The sequence below is a fragment of the Solanum dulcamara genome, chromosome 1 (genome assembly GCF_947179165.1).
Source record: "Solanum dulcamara chromosome 1, daSolDulc1.2, whole genome shotgun sequence".
Taxonomy (NCBI): domain Eukaryota; kingdom Viridiplantae; phylum Streptophyta; class Magnoliopsida; order Solanales; family Solanaceae; genus Solanum; species Solanum dulcamara.
This window is the reverse complement of record NC_077237.1, coordinates 4,219,147-4,247,113: the sequence shown is the minus strand read 5'-3', so window position 1 is coordinate 4,247,113 and position 27,967 is coordinate 4,219,147. Positions and strand designations below refer to the sequence as shown.

The window sequence follows — 27,967 nt, the reverse complement described above, 5'->3', positions numbered from 1 at the left end:
ATATTAAATAATAATTATATCATATTATACCAATACTAGAAAACACAAAAGTTATAGTAAATACTACTCATACAATTAATGAACCAGAAAAATAGTAAGAGACTGTATACATTACCACCATATGTCATTAGTATATGAATATAATTTATGAAACGTATATTTTGAGTTCTCATGGACTTACTAACGTATATTTACTATTTTTGCTTCTTTATTAATTATGTTTATTTATTGTCAATCTTGAATGTTTCGTCTTCCAACATTTATTGCAATATTAACTTTTGAAATGTCTACGTACATGTAATCAATCAAGGATACTTTTCCTAATAAATACTAGCATTACCCAATCTTTTCATCCATTTTCTCAAATAGAGGGAAAGTTTAGGAGTTATAATCATGGTTTAGCAGTATTGAGCATTGTTGCTTCTTGAAAAGGTGATCTGGTGTGTGAATTTTATTTTTTTTGTTATTTTCTTGTTGTATCGAGGGTCTTTTGAAAACAGCCGTTCTACCTTGATAGGAGTAAGGTCTGCGTACATTTTACCCACTTAGATTCCAACGTTGTGAAATTTCACTGAGTTGTTGTTGTTGTTGTTTTCTTGTTGCATCTTTTAACAAAATTAATTTATTTTTTTTAAAAAAACTGAAGATATATATATTATGTGTCACATTCTAAAAGATAAGGGAGTTTCTAGACTTGTATACATTGGAATAACATGGTTGCCTCAAATGTGGTAGATCAATATTTGTATAGTTATGCCTTTTTTTTGTTGGTTAAAAACAAGCTGGTCCTATTTAGTTATTATAATCATTTTATTTTTTATATTTTAAGTATCGACGCTAATATAATATCAGCAACTCCAATAATATATTTCCATAATGTTATTAATTCTTTTTTTTTTCTCTATTAACTTTAGAGCAGAAATTCAGTATATATCACATCATATACCATTAGATATTATATTACCTTAATTAGTCTTACATATTTCAGCATTTTCTATTTTGCAAACCAATAACTAAAAATTAAATTTAAAAATTAGATGATATTGTTGTGTCTGCATAGAGAAAACATATACTTAATAGAATATATAAAAATAGGCATATACAAATTTTATAAAATAGTAGAGGATAAATGTGTGTATACATAGTAGAATATATAAAAATAGGCATATACAAATATATAAAATAGTAGGGGATTTCTCAAAGACTAGTTTCTAAAAATATTTGAAATATAATATTTTTCTTAAGTAATGGATTCAAACACACATATTTTAATAAATTAAATGTTAAATATGCTTTATTGAATATTATAATAATTAAGATATGCCAATAATTGAGGAACTAAAAATGTAGTTATTTCCTAATTTAAAATATTAAGTCCTATTAAAAAAATTTAGAATAAGACTACAATACACTAAAGCTTATAGTTTGATCCTTTCGACCTCACACATAACGAAAATTTTACTACACCATCCTTTATCTAAGAAAAGAACTAACATAAGTTGTGATACAGTGGTGTAACGTTCTATCCGAATGGACCCTGTTTGGAAACCAAAAAACAAACAAACAAAAAGACAGAAGAAAGGGCTTGTGCAGAACAGAGAATAACAAGTAACCAATGTCTTTTTCTTACAAGACAAATAGACAATGGTTACAATTTCATGTTTAATACTAATACTATTAATAATAATGCTAATACTTTTGAAATCTATTCAATATTACCCCATGAATGTGAATATGACTCATAATTGCCTTCTCTACCTGTTTCCCACTTGCTCTCTTGAGTTGGTCAGCTAATAAATGCCTATTGTTTTCCTGATCCCCTTTTGATTCTTTAATAATTTCAGACTTGAGGTTTCAAGATTTTTGATTTTGAAGCTCTCTGAAGAACCACATTTCATCTATACACTCTGGTTTTAGTATCTGTAAGTATGTTAGATAAGTATACGGATTCATTTTTTTTGGGGTAAAAAGTATAAAAAATGTTCTTTTCTTTGCTTTGAAAGAATGGCACTTTGATTTTTACTTGTATGTGTGAAGAAAGTGTAAAGATTGTTCTTTTCTTTGATTTGAAAGAATGGGGTTCTTCTTTTTGCTTCAATTAGTAATAAATGCTGCTTTTTTATTTTTATTTTTGATTTTGTTTATCAAGATTGGTACTTTTTGCTTATTTGGGGTGTTACAGAAGCTGATAATTGCATTTCCCTGATAGATATTTATTTCTTTTTTCATGTATATGTGGTGAGAATGGTGTTTGGGGTGTGTTAGTTCATTGATGTAATTATTTTTTTATTTTTCAAGTTTCAAATAGCTTCCCTTTTATTTATAGCTAATGTCATAGTTTTCTTATGTTTGTTGTATAATTGAATTTCTGATTTTGTTCATTCGACTTGCATTGATGCTAGAATCTAGTGATGGGGAAGTTAGGATTGCAAAGCGTATTATTTGCTGTTGTGGTTCACATTCTAGTAATGTCAGCTGCTGCTGACATTAAGAATTTGAAGATATGGCCAATGCCATTATCAGTTAGCTATGGACATAAGATTCTTCAACTTAGTAATGAGTTTGTGCTCAAGAGTGAAGGCAGCAAGTACCCGGATGCCTCTGGAATTCTCAAGGAAGGTTTTTCAAGGTTACTTGATGTCATTAAGGTAGCTCATGTCGTTGACGCCAACTTCTCATATGATGACCCCTCTCCTGTACTAAAGGGAATTCAAGTAGTCGTTCTTTCCCCAAGCGATGAGGTAATGATCTCGTAGTGATTTGTTTTTTGCTTTTGGCTTGGTCATTTAGTTTGCCATTATTCGGTTGTTTAACTGGTAAATGGTTCTGCGTCTCAATGAACTATAGATTTCTCAAAGGAAAAAAAGTAGTATTTGGAAGAGCTTTGTCACTCTGTCCATGATAGACAAGCTTCTAATCATGTTTTGTTCATTTCATTAGAGATCCTCCGTACAAGATACTCCCTTTGTCCCAATTTATGTGACATACTTTACTTTTACTTTCAGTCCGTCTCAAAAAGAATGTCACATGTCTATAATTAGAAACAATCTAACTTTAAAATTCCTCTTTTACCCTTAATGAAATGATTTATAGTCACACAATTGGCTAAGGTTTGTTTTGGACCACAAATTTCAAAAGTCTTCATTTCTTTCTTATGCTTTGTGCTATGTCTAACAGTGCCACATAAATTGGAACGGAGGGAGTAATTGTTTCTTTAATATTGTTACTGACTTACTTCATGATAAAAATTCTTCTTTGATACATAGCTTTTAGTTTTTGCCTTCTAAGAGCTATGGGAACATAATTTCGTGCATAAATTGAATCAGTTTCACGAGAAGGCATTTCCGAACAGAACAGGAGTTATACTGATCAATTTCTTGGCTTTTGCTATATCAACGGAAACTTATGCTTTCTGATTAAAAGAGAATTTCTGAAAAAGAAATGATTGTATAATTATGCACATAGCTCCTGAAGAAGGAACAGTCTATTTCTTAAAAATATCTTATGAGCTCCTATTTTCCATTAAAATAACCCCCACCAAGTCAGATGTCTTAATTAATAATGAACTTCCATTCAGTTTGTTGCTCATTAAGAGTTCTAGAAGATGGAACTATAGTGTAGCAACCAAGGGTGTAGCCTAGTGGTCTATGAAGCGGGTTGAAAACTGTTAGGTCTCAGGTTCAAATCCCAATGAAGACAAAGACACTAGGTGATTTGTTCCTATATGTTCTAGCTTGACGGATAGAGTTACTTGGTACTGGTGGAATTAGTCGAGGTATGCGCAAGTGGGCCTGGATACCATGGTTTACCAAAAAATAAAATCTGTAGCGCCATTGAATCAATTTTACAAAGAAACACTGCAGAATGTTTTGCATTTGAATGGTTTTAACTTTTAATTGAACCCGAACTCTTGAAAGTTGCGAGCCACATGTATCCCCTTCATTCAGTGGAGTGGAACACTGAAGTGTTTGGGAGATTATGCGTTAGGACTTTGAATTAAAACTAATTATCTCTGTCAAATGAAGTTATTCCACGCTTCAAATATTCAGGTGTTTTTATTCTGTTCAATTCTATCGTTTATAGATTTTTTCCTTGAATTGCATTTTCTAAACCAACTGAAATGAAACATTGTAAATGCAGCTTCAGTACGGTGTTGATGAGTCCTACAACTTAACCATACCAGCAAAAGGAAACCCAGCCTATGCATATTTGATGGTAGGTGTTATCACTTTTTATGCTTTCATAATACGATGCATCTCTTTAAGAGGTCGTTTGGAAGGATGTATTAGAAAATCCGATACATGTATTACTCATGTTATTATTTATTCCTTTGTTTGGAAAGATTTTTAGTGTATGTATTAGTAATACAAGGGCTATTAATACATGGATAAACATGGTTAAAGATAGAACTACCCTCAATACACCAAACCAAACAGTGGATAAGAAATAATTCCAACATAACTAATCCCAATGTAACTAGTTCCAACATCACTAATTCCAGTATTACTAATACATCCTATTCAATACTATTTTTATATACTCTACCAAATGACCCCTAAAAGTCATATTTGTCCAATCAAGTGCATTTCCTTGTAGCTATACTGCAGTATCATTTGCTATACTCTACGATACATATTAAAGTGATTTTTGCCAAAATCAATAGGCAACAGTTAATAATTCTTCTTTCATAGCTGAAATTTTTTTAAGGTAGACTTTGTTAGCTTAGTTATCTAGTACTACAGTGAATGATAATGTCACGCAACCCGTTCCTCTACACTTTTTGTGGTTACTCATTGAATTAGAAACTCACTAACCAAACAAATTTTGGTTGGTATTTGGGGAATAATACTCCCTCCGTTTCAATTCGTTTATCTGGTTTTGACTTGATACGGAGTTTAAGTAAAGAAATTTTTGAATCTTGTGATCTTAAACTGAAGATATGTAGAATGTACCTAAATACCCTTTAAATTTGTGCTCTTAAACATGCCATGTGGTAAGATTGAATTAAAGAGCTGCCAAAAAAGGAAAGAGATATTCTTTTTTTTAAAGCAGCTGCACATGCTATCTGTCTGTTTGCTTCTATATGGTTGGATAGTGAGAGATTGTTTTACGCTTTTTCTCACCAAGGATCTTATCTGATACTCACGATTTGATGCAGGCAAAAACAATCTATGGGGCTTTGCATGGTTTTCAGGTTTGATGCTTCCGCTCGAGCTAAATAGCTGTTAGTACTTAGCCAAGTATATACTTGCTTTAGTTAGTTGCTTTAATGTTTGTTTTTGGCATCAAGACAGACATTTAGTCAAGCATGCCATTTTAACCTTACAACCAGAGCAATTGAAGTTCATCAAGTTCCATGGACCATTGTTGATCAGCCAAGGTTTTCTTATCGAGGGCTTTTAATTGGTGAGTGACTTTTCTAATAATTATAGGAGGGGTGAATTTTACTTATTTAATCTTGCTTTTCTAGTTTAACACAACGAATACTATCCAAGCAAGGAATTTAATGAAATAAGAAACCATGCCAGCAAGGTGTGTTTGTTGTCACTTCGAAACTCTCCTACATCTAAAAAATTCTCATTTAAAGTCAGTGCGCAACTGCAATTTAGGGGTAAGGTCCGCGTACACTCTACCCTCCCCAGAACCCACTTTGAGCGATTACACTGGGTATATTGTTGTTGTTTGCGCAGCTGCAGTGTAAAGCATGCTATTGCTGCAGTGTTGGCAAAGGTGCGCTTAAGCCTTGAAGCGAGGCTCAAAACGCATTGAGTTCTTTGCCTGGCTTAATATGCACTTCAATGTTGTCATCAAGGTTCTAAGGCATATTTTTCTATGCCAATGAGTCTCAACTTTATCGTAATTTTTTTTTTTTCAATTTCTTTATTCATATATTTGTCATTCATGCTTATAATAATTAGTCTAGACTAAACATATATATTTGTGTTTTTTTTCCCTTTGCACCTTTTTTCATTAAAACTCACGCTTTATTTGTGCTTTGCGCTTAAAGCTCCAACTGACCTTACAGCTTTTTTACGCTTTTTGCTTTTGGTAGCACTGGATATTGGTAATGCTTGTTTATTGATATCTGACTTGGTATGTTGGCATTTAAGTATTCAAGAAAGTGAAGCATTATATGACTAGCCAACAAGTTGGAAACCAAAATAGTTCCTTTAAATGAGCTTTTGAACAATTTATTTTTAAACCTTTAGCTTGTAGCATTATCATTTACGTTACTCCTGCCTCGGTATTAGTTCTAGATTTAGCTCTATTAACAGAGTGCAGTGTGAATGACCTTATCTCGTGTGTTTAGCATGTCATATTCTGTCAAGATCTCTTGGTTACTTAAAATGCTGATATACTTAATTGTCTTACAGACACTTCCCGTCACTATCTGCCGTTGCCTGTGATATTGAAGGTCATTGATTCTATGGCTTATGCAAAACTGGTATAGTAACTCTCCGGCTACTACTTTTCTAGAACTCTTAATAATCTTTTACTTCATGTCTACCTAAATCTTCCTGTACAAAACATCTATGTTTTGATGCGGAGTTCTTTGCATGCTCGCCTTGGAAACTTGAAAGTGCTGTGCAATATTGATAGAGCTCATGTGTTGGTGACTTTTGGGGTGGGTAGGACATACGCAGACCTTACCCCTACCTTTGTTAGGTAGAGATGTTGTTACCGAGAGACCCTCGACTCAAAAGACATGTTTCCGAAGCAGAATTGCAAGAATAATATGACAACAAAATAGAAAGATTCAAAGCAAATGAGACAATAAGTAGTAATACACACTGAAGATTAAGAGACTACACACCTACTAAATATCACCCTACCTCTCGCACATGAAGTACGACGACACTCAACTACTTATTCAAGTTCTTACTGAATTAGTAAATTGATGATGTCACTAGAAACTCTCGGATGCCTGTTGACAGAACTTTGTGGAATGAAATGCATACATCTTACTTCTTGTTGATTATCAAGACTCTGATCCTCACCATTTTCTCTATTCAGAATGTGCTTCACTGGCACATTGTAGATACACAATCATTCCCACTTGAGATACCTTCATTTCCGAAACTGTGGAATGGTGCTTACTCAAGTTCAGAGAGGTATACTATAGCTGATGCTTCTGAGATCGTGAGGCAAGTTATTTCTTTCATGCTTGTTCATTCTTCTTTCCTTGGCTTTTGATGTGCAAATGACGTTTTTCTGATCCATGTAAACATTTAAGAGTTGCAGATATGCAGGAAGGCGTGGAATCAATGTATTAGCTGAATTAGATGTTCCAGGACATGCTCAATCTTGGTATGGGATGACAGTCTATTTGGATATTAGTTGTTGAATGAATGTGAACAAGAATTATTTGTCATTGCTATTTAACCAATAGACCCTTGTGGTCCGTCCCTTCCCCGGACCTCCGCGCATAGCGGGAGCTTAGTGCACCGGGCTTTCCCATTTAACCAGTCCAACAATTGTTCAATTTCAGGGGTATTGGTTATCCTTCTTTATGGCCGTCAAAAAACTGTCAAGAACCACTTGATGTGAGCAGTGATTTCACTTTTAAAGTAATAGATGGGATTCTCTCAGGTAATGCTCAGTTGCATATCACTTCACGACCCTCGTGAATCAAAATAATAATCCATTCATGGTTTGGAGACTTTCCCGTGTTTCAGATTTTAGCAAGATATTTAAGTACAGATTTGTTCATCTGGGAGGTGATGAAGTGGATACAAGTAAGTTTCCATGTTCAGACAACTGTATTGGCTATCATTTTTGTTTGGAGAAATGTTATCCTCTGATGTTTGATTTCATCTAGTGTGAACATAAAAGCATGCTGTTGCATTTGATAGTGAGTGTGAAACTGATTAGTTTTTGTGTCTACTTATGTCGTGAGTCCTTGATTTGAGTCATGCTTCTAGTTGGTAGCATGTAGATTTTAACTTCTAATAGAGTCGGTAGAAAGGAAAAAGTGTAGAAGCTCATATTAGATTCTGAAAGCATAGGTGTTTAGTTTATATTTTGTTATTCCCTGTCAATTTTAGGTAAGCAATTGATTCTGTTATAGAGTTTGAAGAAGAGAGTAGAAAAGGATGAGAGACTAGGGGTGTGCCGTTATGATATTAGTGACATATATGGTATCCTTTTTGTTTTTGGTTTGTTGTGGATGTATCCGGGGGGCAATGTATCAATTTATGGAGGTGTATTTTCCTTATGCGGAACAGTTCTAAGGGAGTTACACAATCAAACATCTGAACTTTGTTAATGCTTATCCTCAAAGACACGTTATTTAGGCATAATCCGTTAAGAGAATTCCTCTATATGGTTATGTGTAATTGCAGATGAGAGTAGCTGAGAACGGAATCATTCTCTTAGCCAGACCTAGCACAAGTTAATATTTGACACAATGAAAGTTTCTTTCGTCATTGCATAATAAATGCATGCTTTCACCCTTCTCTTATAGGGGTGATCATATCGTATCGTGAAGGATGTTGATCTATTTTAGAGCTCAATTGATTCCGTTAGAACACAAATTATCTTTGTTTGTGGACTTTCAAAAACGTGGAGCGTAGGAAATTTTTTTATGCAGGGCCATGCAAGATGCAAAAAGCAACTGATGTTATGATATACCCTCCCAAGTATTTTCTTGACTAATATACTGAGCCAGGCTCCACAGCATTTCTCTGCACAGCACTCAGAATTCAGCTTCTTTATTTATAGGCATTGCTTATGTGCAAGTAAATTGAAGGTGGTCTTCTAAAATGTAGATTGTTAACGTGACAGATAATGAAGCAGTGTTCGACCAACGGCCACAGAACTTTAAATCCTTTAGTGCAAAAATATTTACTACGTCATTGAGCATTTAATTCTTATAGGATATTAGTGAGGAAATGGAATCTTAATAGTCCAAATTCGGTGTAAACTGCATAAGAAATTATTACAAAAGGTACCTATCTACTAAAGTAATAATACATCTTCATGTGCCTTTGTCAATATTATGTAGACACATATATTTGTATCAGGCATTGACTTTAGTTTCAATCTATCTTACTTGGGTACTGATATTTTCTGCTTGTACTGTTTCTGACTTTAATTTTCAGCAACTTGAAGGTAATGTTTACTGAAGCGTGCAATTGGATGTTTCCTGCAGGTTGCTGGACGTTAACTCCTCGTATAAGCAAGTGGTAAAATTTTTACACTTCGAAGCTTAGATTTTAGTTTACTTTCCTTTTGCGCTTCGCCCATCTCTTAAGCATATATTTTTTTTTCTAATCATTTTTCATCACTTCTATGATTGAAATTTCTTCAATGCTTTTGCCATATGAACTTTGGTTCCACTCGGATAATGAAGAAATCTCTCCTCTCAATATCCCTTTGACAAGTTTGTCTGACCATTAAAATAATAGATGTTTCTATTTGACAGGTTGAAGCAACACCGGTTGAATGGAACCACTGCTTATCAGTACTTTGTCTTGCGAGCACAAAAGATAGCTTTATCCCACGGATACGAAATTATCAACTGGTAGGAAGGACTTCCATTATGAGATTTTCTAACAGTAACTGGTTTTTAACTTTTCATATTCAAATTTGCAGGGAAGAGACGTTCAATAATTTTGGAAATAAGTTGAGCCCAAAAACTATAGTACACAACTGGTACGTCCTCTTGTCGCGTGGTATAAGCTGGAAGCTCCATATTAGTTCATATATTTGTTGTCTTATTTCATTTCCTTTCTTCTTATCCATGATGAGTATGAAGATTAACCCAAAATTAGAGTAGAAGGTTAGTAGGTAATAGTGTGTTGTCTTGTTATCCGTCTATACTTGTAGTTGTTGTATTGCTCTTGTAGTTTCTTGTCCTTTGTTTTCTGTTACTGTTTGTTATTTCTTGTACTTCGATTATCGTATTATTTTTGTTGTAGTTACTGTTCTGTTACGATCTGCTATTTCTTTTACTTCTGTTGCTTTTTTCTTTTGACTGCTTTGGACTATTTGTCCTTAAACTGAGGGTCTATCGGAAACAACCTCTCTGCCTCTGAGGTAGGGGTAAGGTCTGCATACCCCTACCCTCTCCGTACCCCACTTTGTGAGGCTACACTGGTATGTTGTTGTTGTAGTTTTGTGAAATTCATGATGTCTTGTAAACTATTGATAAAGGCCCTCCACCTCCAATCATAATGCTGGGATTCGAGTCACCTAGGAAGCAAAGTGGGAAAATGCGGGGCTCTTGGTTGGGGTTTTTTGAGAGGACAGTTTATCGTATAAAAAATAAAATATCATGATGCCTTATAATCAGCCGAAGGCGAGAAATTTCGGTGGTAACAAGATCTCCTCGTTAACTGCCTTGGATGTAGGATATTGTTGTATCTCGGGCATTTAAAAGACATTCACATTAAGGTGATACACATTGAGAAAGTAGGCATTACCAAGTCAATTGGAAAACGTTTCCTAAAATCATTTGATAGACTAACCTTGTGCTTTGTATTATATCTGGCAGGCTCGGCGGCGGTGTTGCTCAGCAAGTAACTGCAGCTGGATTGCGGTGTATTGTTAGCAACCAGGACAAGTGGTATTTGGACCATATAGATACCACATGGCAGGATTTCTATTCAAATGAGCCACTAACTAATATTACAAATCCCGAACAACAACGGCTGGTTATCGGGGGTGAAGTATGTATGTGGGGTGAGCATATTGATGGATCAAACATTGAAACAACCATATGGCCTCGTGCAGCAGCAGCTGCAGGTAGTCTCTCTTATTGAATCTGTCTTCCTGAAATCTAGCTCCCATTTGGCCACATATTTTGAAGTTGAAGCTTGAAACGTGAAAAATTGATTTCTTGAAGTTGTGATTTTTGAAACTTGAAGTTGTGTACTTGTGTTTGGACATGCATTTTACTTGTTTTTTTTTTTAAAGTTTTGTGAGTGGCCAAATGCTAGCCTAGATTCTGCGTTTTAATTTTTGTATCTTTTATTTGTTTCACAAAGTATTTGTCTTTGATATGAAAAGGTCCCGCATACAAGGTGTATATCAAAAGGTAGAGGATGTGATCATCTATATACTTATTTGAATCTCATTGGTGCTCCAAAATATTTGCAAAAACATTAAAAGTTCCTTTGTTCTGACCAGAGGCATTTTTCATCTTTTGACCGCCCTTGGATTTCCTTCTTTTTATATGGTCCACCTAATTGTCGGAGGAGTCACTTATGTGTATTCGGTCCTTTATTCCTAATGTGATACATCATTCATCACCACATATGAAACAATGGCTAGCGAAGCTAGATTTGTTGGAAGTCAAATTTTTCTAGCATGTTGAGTGAAGGATTCAGAACTTGTCAAATATTTGGTGGAAAAGATTATGGGAAATGCATGTTGAGTGAAGGATTCAGAACTTGTCAAATATTTGGTGGAAAAGATTATGGGAAATGGTGAAGACATCATAGTCATGTGTAAACTATCTCATCTTTGCCCATTACTGACTTTAGACATTCGTAGAAGGCACATGGTGTCCTAACTTACTGGCGGATGCAAACATACTAGGTGATTTCTTTTCATTTGTCTTAGGTGGACAGAATTATCCCGTACTTGTGCTGGTGGGAGGTAGTAAGGTGCCTTGTAGAATTAGTCTAGGTCTGGGAAAGCTTGGTCTAGACATCATGGTAGTTAAAAAAGAAATATCCCGACTTATTGGCTTTAATATAATATAGTTCAAATGTCAAACGTTGTTAAGTAGCACATACGCCAGGTTATCGGATGAACTAAAGATTTTTTCCCTATCCGTTCTTGTTTCTATGGAGACTCTTGCCATTGTTTCTTTCATGTGTACTAGGAGTTATGACATGTCGCCATATATGATTCCAGAGGAGGATATATAGCCTCCGAACATCATGTTAAATGCAATCAACTTTCTCGTTGTAACATTTCTTCTTTGTTATTTATTGCTTGTTATTTCACAAAGAGAGGCTATGGACCGCTTATGACAACATTGCCAAGAATCCAAGTCAAGCTGCTCGTAGGTTGGCGTATTTCAGATGCCTATTGAATCAAAGAGGAGTGGCTTCTGGTCCATTAACCGGAGGGGGGCGAGCTGCCCCAGAAGAACCAGGTTCTTGCTATGAGCAATAGTTACCTCAAGCGTTCTTTCTCCTCTCATTCTTTCATTAATCCCTTTAGAATAAATTAAAATCATATATATGCAGTAGAAGTTGTCAATATCCATTGTAACGCAATGCTCTCTGTTGTAATTCTTTCGAAGGAATATGGAAGTTATATCAGCCTTATTTTATAAGTTTACTGGCTGTCAGTTGTCAATCAAATTTCAAATTTATGGTTATGAAAGCGTTTGATTGAAAATATAGTCTCAAATCATCCTATTTCATCAGTTTTGGGATGTGATATCCTTCCGAAGGATAAATCAGATATGGACAGGGGAGGATACATGTTACACTATGATTTTGAGTCACAAGAGAGGTTTCGAGAAATGACAGATTTATAATCTTTCAATTGATAATTGATCCAAATCTAGTGTATCATAAGGGATTTGCCTTTACATTAATTCTTGCGGATTAGATAAAAAACAATTCTTGAATGAGGCCAAGGATGAATCGAAAAACAACTTGATAATAATGCCATGCATACTCTATACACAATGAAAGGAAATAAATTAATACAAGAATTTTATTATGCCTATATGTCACAAGATATAAATAGAGTTAAAACAATTCTGTAATCTCAAATTTAAGCTGAAATTTTCAAGAATTTCTGCACATTATGGTTTCCATGGTGGAGGAGGGGGTGGACTCATTGGATATAAAGGTGGTACAGCTGAGAAAATTGCATTTTTGTCAATACCATAGCCACCACCACTAGTTAAAGAAACCAGTGCAGCAACAAGTCCTGCATTTCCTGCAAGTGTTGGCTCTGTATAGCTGATATTCGAGCGTAAATCTTTGAACTTGTCAAATTTATCAGGTCCTCCTACCATGGCTCCTGTTATGTTATGAATATTGGGATTTTTGGTGTCTCTCCATCTCCATCCTCCAGTGCATGAGTACTTTGTTTTACCAGTAGGTATTGATGCACCTCTATGATGAACATGCCTTGGGAATTTGTCTCCATACCCCACTATGTAGCTCATCTTCAAGGGATTTTCACCTAAAATATAATTCATCTGTTATTCAAATGAAAAAAATGTTAGAACATGTTGGGAATTCTTAATGGAAAAGTTAAAACATTACTCCCTCTGTTTTAATTTGTTTAACTGGTTTTGACCTGATATAGAGTTTAAGAAAGTAAAAAACGACTTTTAAATCTTGTTGTCTTAAATAAAAGATACATAAAATGTGTCAAAATGTTATTTAATCTTGTGATCTTACAACATAGAAAACGTTTCTTTTTCTTCTGGAAAATGATTTCCGTCGTATCAACCACAGCTTTCTAACAGTTTGCTGTATTGTGAAGCTGATAAGATTAATGAAAGGGAGCCACAGCTTTCTAACAGTTTGCTGTATTGTGAAGCTGATAAGATTAATGAAAGGGAGTGATGTGCAGACCTGGAAAGTGGCAAAACTGCGAAGATCTTCCAAGGAGATAAAGAAAGGGCCACAGTTCCATCCAGGAACACCAGTGGCATTCAAGTAATCAACAAATAGTGATGCTAAAAAGGCTGCATTTGCCACATACTGCAACGGCTGACCACGCCCATGATTCAATTGGATCAGTCCACCTAAATATGTGAAATCAGAGGCGAATTCAAGATTTGAAATTTATGAATTCCGAAATGATAACCACTTTTGTTATTGGATTCAAAGTTAAATAGTTGTATATATTTGATGGATTCTACCACTGGTAAGAAAGTGGCTTTGATAGGTGTTACAGTCAGTGACGGAAATCAGAATTTTTATTAAAGAGATTCAAAATATAAAGAAGTAAACATACGTAGAAGCCCTGGGGTTAAACATCTACTAGATATACATTAAAAATAATTTTGACCATCTATATATAATGTAATTTTTGACAAAGGAGGTTCCAATGAACCCCCTTCCAATACCCTATCTCCCGCCTGGTTAAGATCCAACCTATCCAAGCCAATTACATCTCAACACTTGAGACTCCCTAACCTTTTCGATGTATCTTTAAAAGTCTTTTTCTATGAAGGTTTTGGGATATATAAGATTCCACCAGATCTTACGTCTCTATCAACTAATTTCTCTTTGTTGATGCACTAGAGCTATCTTTCCAACCGGTGAACGAAATAAGAAGCCCTTGAAAAGCAAAGCTAGATAGAACCCATAAAAATGTTTAATCCAATTATTCCACCAGATCTAATGTCTCTATCAACTAATTTCTCTTTGTTGATGCACTAGAGCTATCTTTCCAACCGGTGAACGAAATAAGAAGCCCTTGAAAAGCAAAGCTAGATAGAACCCATAAAAATGTTTAATCCAATGCAAGTTCTTGCAAGAGGACATGACATACCTTTGGTGAAGTTGAAGACCTCGAACCTCTGTAGGTAGGAACACATGGTAAGGCCAGTTATATTGTGATAGCTACTCAACATTTCCTCATACGGGTAACCTGGATTCAAGAATATCCTCATCCTAGTTAACAGCAGCATAGCTGCAGGGAGCTTGTTATCCCAACTCAACACGCTCAAATCCGGGGTCATGAACCGGGCCTTGGTATTCTTAAACAATTCAGGATTAGTAGCCAACGATATATAAGTTTTATTACCAGTAGCATAATATAGCCAAGCTGATCCCCACATGTACTCGTCGAAGTAGTTTGTGGAGTTATAGAAAGGTTCAATGTATGGATTTCCACGGCAATATGAAGTCCGTTTGCCACGGTCCCTGGCAAAGTCAAATACGGTCTCTGCTCCTTTAACGAGCTTTCTTGAATATCGTGCATTATCCCGGAATACTATGGAAGCAGCAGCCAATGCTGCTGCCATTTCAGCAGCGAGATCAGGCCCTGAAGTAGCTGTTTGAACAGGGCGTTCATAGTTCATGTCTTCTGGCCTTTGCCAACAGTAGTGATCATCTGGTTTTCTTGAATTATTTAAAGCACCACCAACCTGAGGATTAATGAAAATTGGAACCATTTATAATTTAGTATGAACTTAATTCAAAGAGTGATACACAGTCTAACATTAGGCTTAAGCTTCTCTTCAGTTGAGTTGAAAGGCGGATTTTAGGATTTGAACTATATTTTATTGGTTCTTAGCGTCCAACTTATTGTATTTTTAAAGGTTCAAACTTACTATGTGTAGCAATTTTAGTGGATATTTATTATTCACGTCAAAAATATTGAGTTCAGATAAGCCAAATGGCATAATGTTGCATCCGTCTACGCATTTGAGAATCCAACCTGTTAATCTATTGTATATAACAGGATCTTTTTTACTTTATGAATACATCTGCAATTAGCTGTATTGAATCTAGCTGAATATTAAAATTAAGACACCATTTTTTGGTATCTGTTAACACGAACATACTTCCCCCCACTTATTATCAATCTTTAATAAATAAAAAAAAACAAGAAAATATTTTTCAATTCTTCAACCAAACATTAGATAACAGCTTTTGGAAATGACTTTCGTATCAAAACAGGGCAGATGTAGAGTTTACGGCACAAATTCATGAAAAACCTAGTAACTATGGTCCAAACACTATTTGTTTTAAATTTCTTTTAATATGATACATTATAAATTTAGAACCTACTAACTCAAAGGGTTATATAGTACTACAACAACAACAACACATCAGTGTTGTTCCACAGGTGGGGTCTACAAAGGATAAAATGTACGACCTTACCGCTACCTATCTTTGTGAAGTAGAGTAGGTCGTTTCCAATAGACCATGATCAGCTTAAACGAAAACTATCCGACCCGTCTGACTAAACATATCAAGAACCACCAGATTCATATGAGCTACTGAGGAGTAGGCAACGATCTTCTTAAGATCAATCTGTCTTAAAGTGGTCAAGGAAATATATTTATAGCGATCGCGCTTAAAATATAAATGAAAAGAGTGGAACAAAGTGTCCCTTCAGGAACATAGGTATTGAAAATCTTAGAAATCCATAAGGTTCTCAATTTTAAAGCAATTCCTGCCAAGGTGATGGATCGTGCCTTAGGTGCTTCTACATGAGCTTCAAGTAACAAAATATGAACCGGTAAGCAATTCATGCGCGGAATTATAAGAAAAATGGGACTACAAAATATAAAACAAATACAACAACAGATAATACATACTAATACATATTGAAGAATAACAAACTACGGAATAATTGTGTTTTTTAACTTGGTGTTAAAAGACAATATTACCTGGGAGTAAATTTTGTCAATTTTAGTTGCAGAGGAGTTGAAAGTACGAAGCAGGTAATCTGTGCCCCATTTGATGAGGTCTGTGATGTGCTCATATTCACCAAGGGCTCTGTACTTGTGTTCATATTCAATCACACTCCAACTCAACATAGTCATTGCAAATGACATTGGATAGTGGAATTTTATGTTGTCTCCAGCATCATAGTATCCTCCAACCAATCCCCCTTTAACATCTGTAAGTTTTGATCCATCTTGTAAACCTGAGTCTCCTCTCCATGGGATCCCATTGCTCTTTGGCAGTTTCCCAGCTGCATATATGCAAAGAAAAAAACAAACTCATCATACTAATTCAAATTGATGAAGTAGTGTGTATATATATATACATGCATAGAATTTAAATTCACTGTGCATTGAGATGATGTGAAAGTCTAGTTACATCTACATGTGAAAACATGCATTACAAGAACAACACGCTCAGTTTAATCCCACAGACCTTACCATACCTCAAAGAGGTAGAGAAGTTGTTTCCGATAGACTCTCGACTATATGACAAAATGCATTAATGGTCTAATATACAAAGGATAGATTCAGGATTTTAAGTTTTAACAAAGATCTCAAGTTAATACAATAACAAAAGTTATTGGGTAAGGGGCGGAGACACCTTATGGTCAGAGGTTCATCCGAATCTCCCGGAAAATTATATTATTTATGCATAATTAAAATAAGTTTATATATATATAGGAAAATGGAATCATCTCCAATCAACATTATTGCAAAATATTGAGATGTTGTGAATGCCCTAAGAAGGAAATTAGTATTAAATCCTAGCACCTTGATAACGAAATATTCCTATACATATTGACACTTGGATTTGACCAGTCTATTTAATTAAGAAATAAAAAAGGCATATTTACTTAAATAATATAGTATATGATATTAATTATGAATTTTAGTACATATTTTAACTTTATCAAAAATAACAATATTTTTTACCCGGACTAGTAAAAAAAACTAAAAATAATTTTTCTCTTTCTTCCCCCTCTCTCTCCTTTTTTTTTCTCTCTCTTCCTCTTTCATCCTCCCCGCCCCCCTCTCTCTCCTTCCTTCTTCTCATTTTTTCCCTTTTCTCTCTCTTTCTCTTTCTCTTTCTCTTTCTTCCTTTTTTTTAAAAAAAATAATTAATTATCCTAATTTAAACTTAATTTTGGATTGAATATCATGAAAATAATGATTTTACTATTTTTTAAATTAGACAACTTTTTTAAATACATATATAATGCATTTCTAACATAATAAAGAAAATAAATATAAACAATAATTGTAATATATTTTGAATTTAATATATTATACATATTATAGGCATGTTTCATGCACGTGATGAATATATAACTAAAATATTTTTAATACAATAATATTTCCGTTAATAAGAGAAAAAATAAAAATAATTATAATAGATTTTGAATTCAATATATTATATTATAGGCATGTTTCAATGCATGTGGTGAATATATAACTAAAATATTTTAATACAATAATATATTTTAGCTCCATTAATAAGAGAAAAAAATTAAAAATAATTATAATATTTTTTTAATTCAATATATTATGCATATTATAGGCATATTTCAATGCACGTGGTGAATATATAACTAAAATATTTTTAATACAAATGTATTATAAGTATTATGTGTGAATTTCAAACATTCCAATACTATTCAAATTAATTTATGTTGTTAGAAATGTATTATATTTGTTGAAATAACAACAATAGAATTCATAACAATGTATAATATTGAATTCAAATTGTAATACATTTTGAATTCAATGTATTGTACATATTATGAACGTGGTTCAATGCACATGGTGAATATATAACTAAAATATTTTTAATACAATAATATATTCCGTTAATAAGAGGAAAAAAATAATTATAATAGATTTTGAATTCAATATATTATAGGCACATTTCAATGCACCTGATTAATATATAACTAAAATATTTTTAATACAATAATATATTAGTTAATAAGAGAAAACATAAAAAATAATTATAATAGATTTTGAATTCAATATATTATAGGCATGTTTCAATGCACGTGGTGAATTTATAACTAAAATATTTATAATACAATAATATATTTTAGCACCATTAATAAGAAGAAAAATAAACAATGATTATAATACATTTTGAAATCAATTTATGATACATATTATATGTGTCTTTCAATAAATATGGTGAATATATAATTAAAATATTTTTACTACAAATATATTATAAGTATTATATGTGAATTTCAAACATTTTAGTACTATTTAAAATTAATTTTAAATTAGGATAATTAATTATTATTTTTTTTAAAAGGGAGAAAGATAAAGAGAAAAAAATAGCTAGAAAAAAAAGAAGAAGCACACAGAAAAAGGGTATAAAGGGGGAAAGGGGGAATGGGGGGTGGGAGAGAGGGGGAGGTAATGTGGTAATTTTAGTTATTAATTAAGATAAATATGCTATAGGCCGTAATAAAAAAATTTCTAAAAAAGGGTAATTATCAATCTAAATGAGTTCATTTATGTAAAAAATTCAATAAAAAACACTACTCGTCATCATGAGCTGAGCTAGGGGTGCAAGGAGTTTATTAGAATCTCTTAATCGGAAAATTACAATGTACAATAGAGGAAATATTATTTTTTATACATATTTAATAAATATTAAATTTTCTTGGCTATTTCGTAGATGTCTTCTTTATATTTTGATTCGAAAATAATTACTCAACTATTTGTAGTAGTTAATACTATGAGCATTAAGATTATAATTTTAATCGTTTCAACACTTCTATTCAAACACGTACTATTCATTTATAAAATTAGTTTTAGCACTTAAAAATACTTTTCAACACTTAAAACTTAAATCTAAAAAGTCAAAAACATACATATTCTAGATTTAACCTATGCAAAATAAACTATCATTGACGAAATCAAAGAATCAAAGTGATGGCTCCCCACTAACTCATAATTTAAATAATGTTCCCTAAATCAGTTGAATAATTCATTAGATAAACTGATCCTCAGATGGATCTTTTTTCTTTTTCTTTTCATTCTTTAAAATTAGGGGTAGGGGAATGAGATATGAGAAAGGAATTATAAGGGGTGAATGAAATTCTCGTCAACAAGGTGAGAGTTCGGATAGCCAACCAATTGAACTACTAAAACTCTCCTTGAATGAAGAATCAAAATGTTACTATATTATTCGATAGAATTGATATAATTTATCTTAAAATTATTAATTACATTCTTCTTTTTAAAGGAAAAAAGTGACATTTATAATTGGACTTTGAGGAACATCAGTGACGATATATTAATAAGGCCAAGTCATACAAGAGAAAGAAGACTTTGGTTTATTAGTTAATTAAAATTAAAATTAATTAATAATAATTTATTTATTTATTTGGCTAGACAAGGAATAAAAATGTCCCTACCAAACTAGGAGTAGGATTTTTCTGGACCCATTTTATTAGTTTGTTGGTCAAGTACTAAGGATGTTTCAACAACCAATTCAGTGTCTACTTTCTTCTGTTCCTATGTTCTAAATTCCTTCTTAGAAAGTTCTATACATTGGAAGGAGGACTATTGACCAAAGGCACAATGAATACAATTGGACCCAATATATACATATATTTTCCAGTTAGGACAAAATTACAGTACATAAAACTTTTAAAATTTTGAACATATAATTTCAAAATTATGATGAGATCAATACTAATAACTTTAAAACGTTAAATATATGAGTATTTATTTGAATCATAAATTTGCCTTCTTGAGTTCACAATTTTGTTAGGACTTCAACCAAAAGTCAGTCAATTTTGCCTCACTTTAGCTATTTTTACTTAAACTTCATTCATATATATGAGTTTATGACTAACGTTAGCCTTTTCGCTTGAAGTTTAGTTAATTTTTGCGGTATTGTATAAATAATTTAAGTCCAATTATTTTGTCTAAATTTCAAGTAAAAATGACTAAACTGCAAATATTAATTTTTTCAAATCTAACTTCAAAATGACATATTTTAAGTGTTATATATGGAAAAAAAAATAACAAGTACAAATTAAATGTCGTGTCAAAACGGACTACTTCATGAATTTGTTACTACTTCTGTTGTAACACTGGCAATTCCATCTTGTTATTTTTACTACTTTATAGTTCCTCATTATTGATGCCTTGTTAACAATTTTAGATAAACCACAGGGATATGGTGCCAGTAGATGCGGTTATTTTTTCTACAGTCTTTCAAGTTCGAACTTTGAATATAAATCAAACGCTTTCTTTCGAATGAAACTTTGTATGATAGGAATTCAAATTAATCGAATTTCAATACGAATATCGAAAGAAGAGAAACAATTTTGGACCAATACTACTTCATTAAACATAATGCTTTGATACCTCTCAATAAGAACATGTCACAAAAAAACAAAAAATAATAATAATAAGATTGGCACACAGTACAATTAGAAAACTTGTAATGTGTCTTTTTTCACCAATGACTAAACACGTTGACAAGCATCATAAAGTAATTTATGACTATGTGAAAATAGAATAATATTTATTTAATTCTAGTATGTTTTACCAAGTCCATCTCCATACGTGTACCAAAAGTCATGAATTTTACTATAATTCTGTGGAATTTCAATAACAAACACAATTTTTGTAAGGAGCAATTCTAGCCTATTATAATTATTATTTCCCCCTTTTTAGCTACTCTTTTACCTATCTACAACAACAACAACCCAGTAAAATCTCACATCGTGGGGTCTGGGGAGGGTAGAGTGTACGCAGACCTGACTCCTACTCTTTTACCTATCTATCCTTTTCAAACATCACCAAAGGAAAATGACAGAGTAGAATATTAAAAGTCAGTTCGTTTCACCTTTTTTTATTATCCTATTTTTATAAATTATTTTGTGTATCTCGATTAATTTCATGAGATACATATTATTATTTTCTATTAATATAAATATATTAGGTAACTTTATCCGCCAAAAATTGTACGGATAAAATTTTGTTAACCTACTTCATTGTTCACTTTGATTTTCTCGTCTTCTCAAACTATAGGTTTTCCCTTCTTTTTTTTATCACTATCTGGTAATTTAACACTTGAATATGGTATTAGACTCCACAGAGTCAGAATTTGAAATTTTAATTCTTTTAAGTTACTGGGTTTTAGATATCTAATTAAAACATATTTAATAAATTTCTTATTACAAATTCAAAATTTGAACCAAAAATACTGAATTCGGTCAAACCTATAACAAACACACTAGCTCCACCCCTAAGAGTCAGACTCATCTCAATTTATTATATTTTACGTTAGGCTACTATTCAACTTATATTGTCCACGCACCAAGTATCCAATTCGGGACGTGCAAGGGGTGTTGAGTCTCGCATCATTCATCTATGAATTTGAGCAAATCTCTCCCTTCGTGAGCTAACTTTTGAAGTTAAGGTAGAATTAAACTCCGTTCTCTTTTTTCAATTTTTGATAATTTTTTTCAATAAAAACAAAATTCAGTGATTTTTTTTTTCTCATTTGGCCAAAAAAGCTAAAAATGGATGACTGAAGACTGAAGACTCAAGAGAGGGAGAAAAACGTACATTTCTGGGCGTTGAAGAACATGAGAGCCTTATGAAGGGCAAAAGTGTAATCATCAGGCGGAGAAGGTTGAGATTTATGCTTCGGCCAAACTTTCGCGACGATCGTCGGAAGTGCGATCACGAGAAATGCGACAATAATTCCGATAAATGTGTACTTCAATGCTTTTCTGCTACAAACAATACATCCTAAATCGACGTATTTCTTCTTCTTCTTCTCCGGCGGACCTAACAACCAACTCTGCTGCGTTTCATCCAAAATCCGACTACTCCGATCGTAGTTGTCGTAAATTTGTAATTGATTAACCGATGCTCTATCCAAATCGAAATTCCGGCTCCGATTATCATCCTCCGTCGTCGAATCGCCGCCGGTTGTCGTCGCGATTTGTAACGAACCTCCCCAGTGATTCGAGTGCATTGTTTCCTGAACGGAGATTAATGGAAAATCGAGATTTAATTTGAGATTTAATTGAGTATAAATGGAAAAAAATGACAGCTAAAGTGAAGATTGTACCTGTGCTTAATTTGTGGTTAATGACAAAATGGATAAAAGAGAGATTATGAATAATCACATTTTAATTTTTCGGACTCAATGAAATCGACGAAACAGTTCTTTCTTACTATAAAAGTTTGAATATATATAAAGCTTGTTCAAATATATATAGAGAGAGGAACAAAAAGAATCAAGGAATTAAAAATATTTTTTTTTAGAAAGAAAAGAAAGTTGACTAATAAATTAAAAATAAAGTGGAAAGAGTCATATGAGGAAATGTCCTAACGGAATCACAGTAGCTCAGTTGATTGGTTAAATGAATTTTTCGTGAGTGTTCGATTATTTATCTTGTAGTTTCTTACTCCTAATTTTTGGAAGGAAAAAATGTTCAAATTTACGTGTAATACCATAAGTAAGGTGATAAGAGGATAAAATAAATGTATAGATCTTACCCGTATTTTGTGAAGATACATCGTACAAAATGTTTGAATTACTCCCTTTGTTTGATTTTGATTACTTGACACTCCTCTTACGAATGTATTATTATGGGTTTGTTTTACTAAATAAATCTTATATTTTGAGATTGTTTATATCCTTCTTTTTAATAAATTATTTCGTATTATTAGCTCATGCCTTTAGGAGAGCGTCAACATGGACGATGAAATAGATTTTACGTGTCAAAAGACTTAAGAAAGGTTCAAATATACTTCCTACATTTTAATTATGGTTTAAAATCACTACTTTAAGTTGGAGCTTCGTTAAAATCATAAAAATAAAATGATTTCATTAAAACAATGCTACAAATGATCTCAAAGTATAACATAAGATAAAATTAAGATATTTCATACAGTAAAAGAATACTCTTAAACCAATGTGAACAAATCTTGAAAAATTGGAGTGTTATTTATACTTCTAGGATATAAATACACAACTATTTTAGAAGGCAAAAAAAGGACTTCTTATAGAATTTGATTAAGAAATGTATGATGTTGACTTTGTTGTATATCATAGAGAAAAATATATAGTTGTGATGGTTTTAAGAAAGGGAGTTTGAAAGCTGGAAATGATAGTGAAACCAAGTAAATCCAGCTGCTACCATCTAATTTTGATCATTGTATTTATATATAGTAAAATATTACTTAATAATGCTCAACTTTTAAGGGATATTTATTAAATGAAAATAACTTAATAAATTGCATATTATATTCATTATTAGTCTCTCCATTCCATATTAAGTGAATTTTTGAGAGATTTTTCATTGTTCAAAATAATTAATTTGTTCAAAGTTCAAGATAGATGTTTGGAATTTTTTTCATATTTGCTCTTTCATTGATTGAAGTTTTATATTTTTTAGAAGATAAATCACACTACTTGCAAAGTTATATTTATGATTTTACAAAGGGCAATAATGGTAAGTATGATTCAAATTATGTCCTTGAATATTTTTCTTAATATATAAGCATTTTCTCACAAATTCACTTAATATGAAATGGAGGAAGTAATTTTTTAATAAACGTAATTTTTGCTTATTTTGAAAGAGAATAGCTTACACTAAATATAAGGCTATTAATTACTAAGGAAGTTTGAATTTTTCTTGGAAAGTTGAAAAATCAAAACTGATTCCAATAACCATTAAATAAGAGAGGATTTGCAAACCAATTGGATTCATTTGCATTAATAAAATTCCCATCGTTTTGTGCAGCATACTAATGTACTAATTAACATTTGTTTGGTTTCATAACCATACTATTTACTAATTAGTCTTTGTTAAAAGTAAATTCTAAAATAATTATAATTATAAAAAAATCAAAATCAAAATAATTAGCTACTCCTTTCATTTCAAAATAGTTGTCGTTACATTTTGTTTGGATGGTTGTTACTCGTTGTATTGTATTGTTAGTTTAAATACAATTATTGTTAATTAAATTTATTGTACCATATTATTTAAATCCATCGTTAGGTAACGACGAAAAGTCACATTTTGTGTAATGACTGATTTGATCTCATCGTTACGTTAATATTTTCTTCTCATTTTATCTTTATTTATTGTTTAATAATTTTATTTTAGACTTTATCATCCATTTCTATAGCAGATCTATCATATACCCTACTTTTCTCGTAGATTTATTATTCAAATTATTGGTGTGTGATATTAGGCAATGACACAGAACGATATAATCTATCCAAATATTGTATTTATTAAAACATTATAGTACGATATAATACAACAAAATACAATACCATACGACACATTATGAAACTATTCTTAACAACCATCCATACAAACTGTTAGAAATTGAACACAATAATTAGTAATTATTTTCCACTATATCTTTATATTAAAAAAGTATTACTCCCTGTAGTATATATTAAGTGAATTATTGAGACTTTTCTCACAATTCAAAATAAGTGAAATGTTAAAAGTTTAAGAAAATTGTTGAGACTTTTTTTCTATATTTAACCTTCAATTTATTAAGGTTTCTTAACTATTATACATCTTCTAGAAGAACAATTTGGGAATGATCAAAAGGGTAATAGTGAAAACTAACCTTCAATTTATGTCAGTAATTTTTTTCTTCTTAAGGAGTGTTATACTCCAACAATTCACTTAATATAGATTAGAGTGAGTACTTCTTAATAGTGCTCAATACTTAAAAAAAGATAAGACTCTAATAAATATAGGCAACTTAGTCGTAAATAATACATTGTAATCATTATTTTTTTAATGAGCGTGACACTCATTTTGTGTCACGCCCCGAGAGGGTACCCTAGGTGTGGCCAGCATTCAGAGACCATTGCCAGCCCCAAGCGAATCACTTGGTCTGATCACTCATCAATCACTCAGCGGAAGACTTAGATATACAAAATAAGATACTCAAGTGGGCTAACTACTCAATAAAGGAATAATTTTTAAGTAAACAATTTTAAAAGTCAACTCAATCTCATAAATAATAGTATTTGCAAAAACAACTCAAAAGGTACATCAACTCCAATATACTAAGTTTATGTCTATGAAGTCTTTATAAACTATCAAGAAGGTGTCAACACAAGTCCATGACTAACTCAAAAGAAATAACTCATGAGCAATGAATAAAATAATTATGATTCCTCCGAAAGCAAGAAGATCTCACCACTATCAGAAAAGAAATAGATCTTCAACGATACTTCTGTCGAAGATCTCTAATACTTATGTCTGCATCATAAAACAATGCAGGTCAAATGATGTCTGTACATGGAATGTACGAGTATATAAAATGGCAAAAGGAAACTTACTCAGAATAATCAACTATGGAAATAACTCAACTCAAATAATAATGAAATATAATAAGAAACAATTCTTTAAAGGATATCAATACAACTCAGTGTACAAAATATAATAATTTACTTCTTGAGAGTTTCTTTAACCGACAACCACCACTTATGAGCTAGTGATGATACAATGAACTGTTGTCATTGCCACAACCGCCCATTACTTTGTCAGGGTAAGGGGCGCAAACTCAATTGATCCAAAATTTCTCAAAATCCATCGTTTTGGAACTTAGAAAGGCATAGCCTTTATCCAACACTGGCAACGTAGTCTATGGGCTCACCCCATATCGGTGCTCAATACTACTTCCAAAATATTATATTATGCTCATATGCGTCAACTGAGAAAATACTCAAAATACATCATTTAGTCTCTTTTGGACTTAGCTCAAAACTCAACTTAAAGAATGCATTTAAAATAAAAATATAATGTAACTTCTTAACTCAATCTTACAATAAATGTTTTAATGCAATAATATTCAATTAACTCATTTATACTCATACTCAAAATAATAATTAAGGAATTTCTCAAACTCATGCTCAAAATAATAATTAAGAGACTTCTCAAACTCAACTCATGCTCAAACTCTTTCTGAATCAAATATGAAAATTGCCATTATTTAAACTCAAAATAGTGCATAAATTAATTAATGCAAAAACGTTCACAAATCATTCTTTAAAAACTCCATCAATGCATAACATAAAATGACATCTCAATTAGGATTCATGTGAATGCAAACATGAATTCATACTCTCAACAAGACTCAATTCAAGAAACTCGTCAAGGAATATATTGTAATATATACAAGAATATAATAGGAAATAAAAATAACTCAAGAACTCAATTCATTGAACCTCGAAACTCAACTCAACTCGAATCAATGAAGATGTAGGGCATGTGGACGAACTCAATCCAAATTATGGTTAGCCTTACATACCTGAAAATCGAAGAACAATTGAACTCGAAGAATAATAATCAAGAGACCCTTTCTTGAAATTCTTGGATTCATTTTCTTGAAAACCCTATGGTAAAGATTTAAAATTTCTCTTAGCGATTCATGAATAGATGAAGAAATTAGGGTTGGAAAAATTGAAATCTATGAAAAAGAACTTACCTTGTTGAAGAATCTTGAAAGAGAATCTTATCTCTTTCTCCTTTTCTTAGACCTAGTTTCTTTTGCTTAAATGCGTAAAAAGTCTAAGGAATGAGTTTAGAAACCCTTATAAGGTCGAAAACGGCCTATATCAGTCATGGGTTAAGTATAGGAGGGTAGAAAAAAGACCGAAATATCCCTAAAAAATTGAAAAATGTTTGAAAAAAATGCACATAAATCGCATTCCACGAATGCATTTTATGAAGAAAAGGGTAAATCATATTCGTGAAGTGCGGTTTATGGACAATTTAGTTTTTTGTCAGATTTCGAGAAAAATTGCGTGCATTCTTTTGCTTAAATGCGTAAAAAGTCTAAGGAATGGGTTTAGAAACCCTTATAAGGTCGAAAACGGCCTATATCAGTCATGGGTTAAGTATAGGAGGGTAGAAAAAAGACCGAAATATCCCTAAAAAATTGAAAAATGTTTGGAAAAAATGCACATAAATCGCATTCCACGAATTGGCCAAAAAATTGATATTCCGGCCTCGAATTGGCCAAAAAATTAAGGATGATACTTTATGCGAGCGCACTATCCTCTAGGGTTATTTTGGTAATTTCTGGGGGTATAACATTTTGAAATGTAGGAAATATTAGTTTTCACCTTTACACTTTGTTTGGATGGTTGTTACGTATTATTTCATAATGTATCATATTGTATTGTATTGTGTTGTATTGTATCGTACTGTATTACTTTAATGAATACAGTGTTTGGATAGATTGTATCGTTTTCTGTCGTCACATAATGTTTCACATCCATGATTCGAATGATAAAACTTATAAGAAAAGTAGGATATGGGGTAGAGTTACTATGAAAGGTAGGTTAAAAGATGAAATATAATTGTTAAATAATAAATAAAGACAAAATGAGAAGAAAATATTAAGGTAATGGCGCAAACACACCAAATCAGTCGTTACATAAAATGGATTTTTTTGTCATTACCTAACTATGAATTTAAACGATACGATACAATAAAATTTAAGTAACAATCAAAACAAACATTATATTTAAACTAACAATACAATACAATACAATGGATAACAACCATC

At 32.3% G+C, this 27,967-nt stretch overlaps 2 protein-coding genes across 3 annotated transcripts; one reads left to right on the top strand and one right to left on the bottom strand.

Moving 5' to 3' along the window:
- Positions 1-1,700: 1,700 nt before the first annotated feature.
- LOC129898761 (beta-hexosaminidase 3) lies at positions 1,701-12,354 on the top strand. Its single transcript, XM_055973428.1, has 15 exons — positions 1,701-1,922; positions 2,403-2,741; positions 4,141-4,215; positions 5,159-5,194; positions 5,295-5,406; positions 6,375-6,445; positions 7,015-7,145; positions 7,243-7,308; positions 7,490-7,590; positions 7,677-7,736; positions 9,152-9,185; positions 9,425-9,523; positions 9,595-9,654; positions 10,496-10,746; positions 11,960-12,354. Exons 2-15 carry the CDS (start codon positions 2,412-2,414, stop codon positions 12,124-12,126), a joined length of 1,593 nt encoding a protein of 530 aa, XP_055829403.1. The 5' UTR covers positions 1,701-1,922; positions 2,403-2,411; the 3' UTR covers positions 12,127-12,354.
- A 279-nt stretch (positions 12,355-12,633) lies between these two features.
- LOC129886203 (endoglucanase 12) lies at positions 12,634-26,785 on the bottom strand. Of its 2 annotated transcripts, none has more exons than XM_055960786.1 (6): positions 26,705-26,785; positions 21,971-22,391; positions 16,328-16,635; positions 14,479-15,076; positions 13,554-13,726; positions 12,634-13,171 (listed from the first exon to the last, which is right to left on the bottom strand). In XM_055960786.1, exons 1-6 carry the CDS (start codon positions 26,774-26,776, stop codon positions 12,770-12,772), a joined length of 1,974 nt encoding a protein of 657 aa, XP_055816761.1. In that variant the 5' UTR covers positions 26,777-26,785; the 3' UTR covers positions 12,634-12,769. The 2 variants fall into 2 exon arrangements, with proteins under 2 accessions (XP_055816761.1, XP_055816769.1); XM_055960794.1 differs by lacking the exon at positions 26,705-26,785 and adding an exon at positions 22,482-22,576.
- Positions 26,786-27,967: the final 1,182 nt, after the last annotated feature.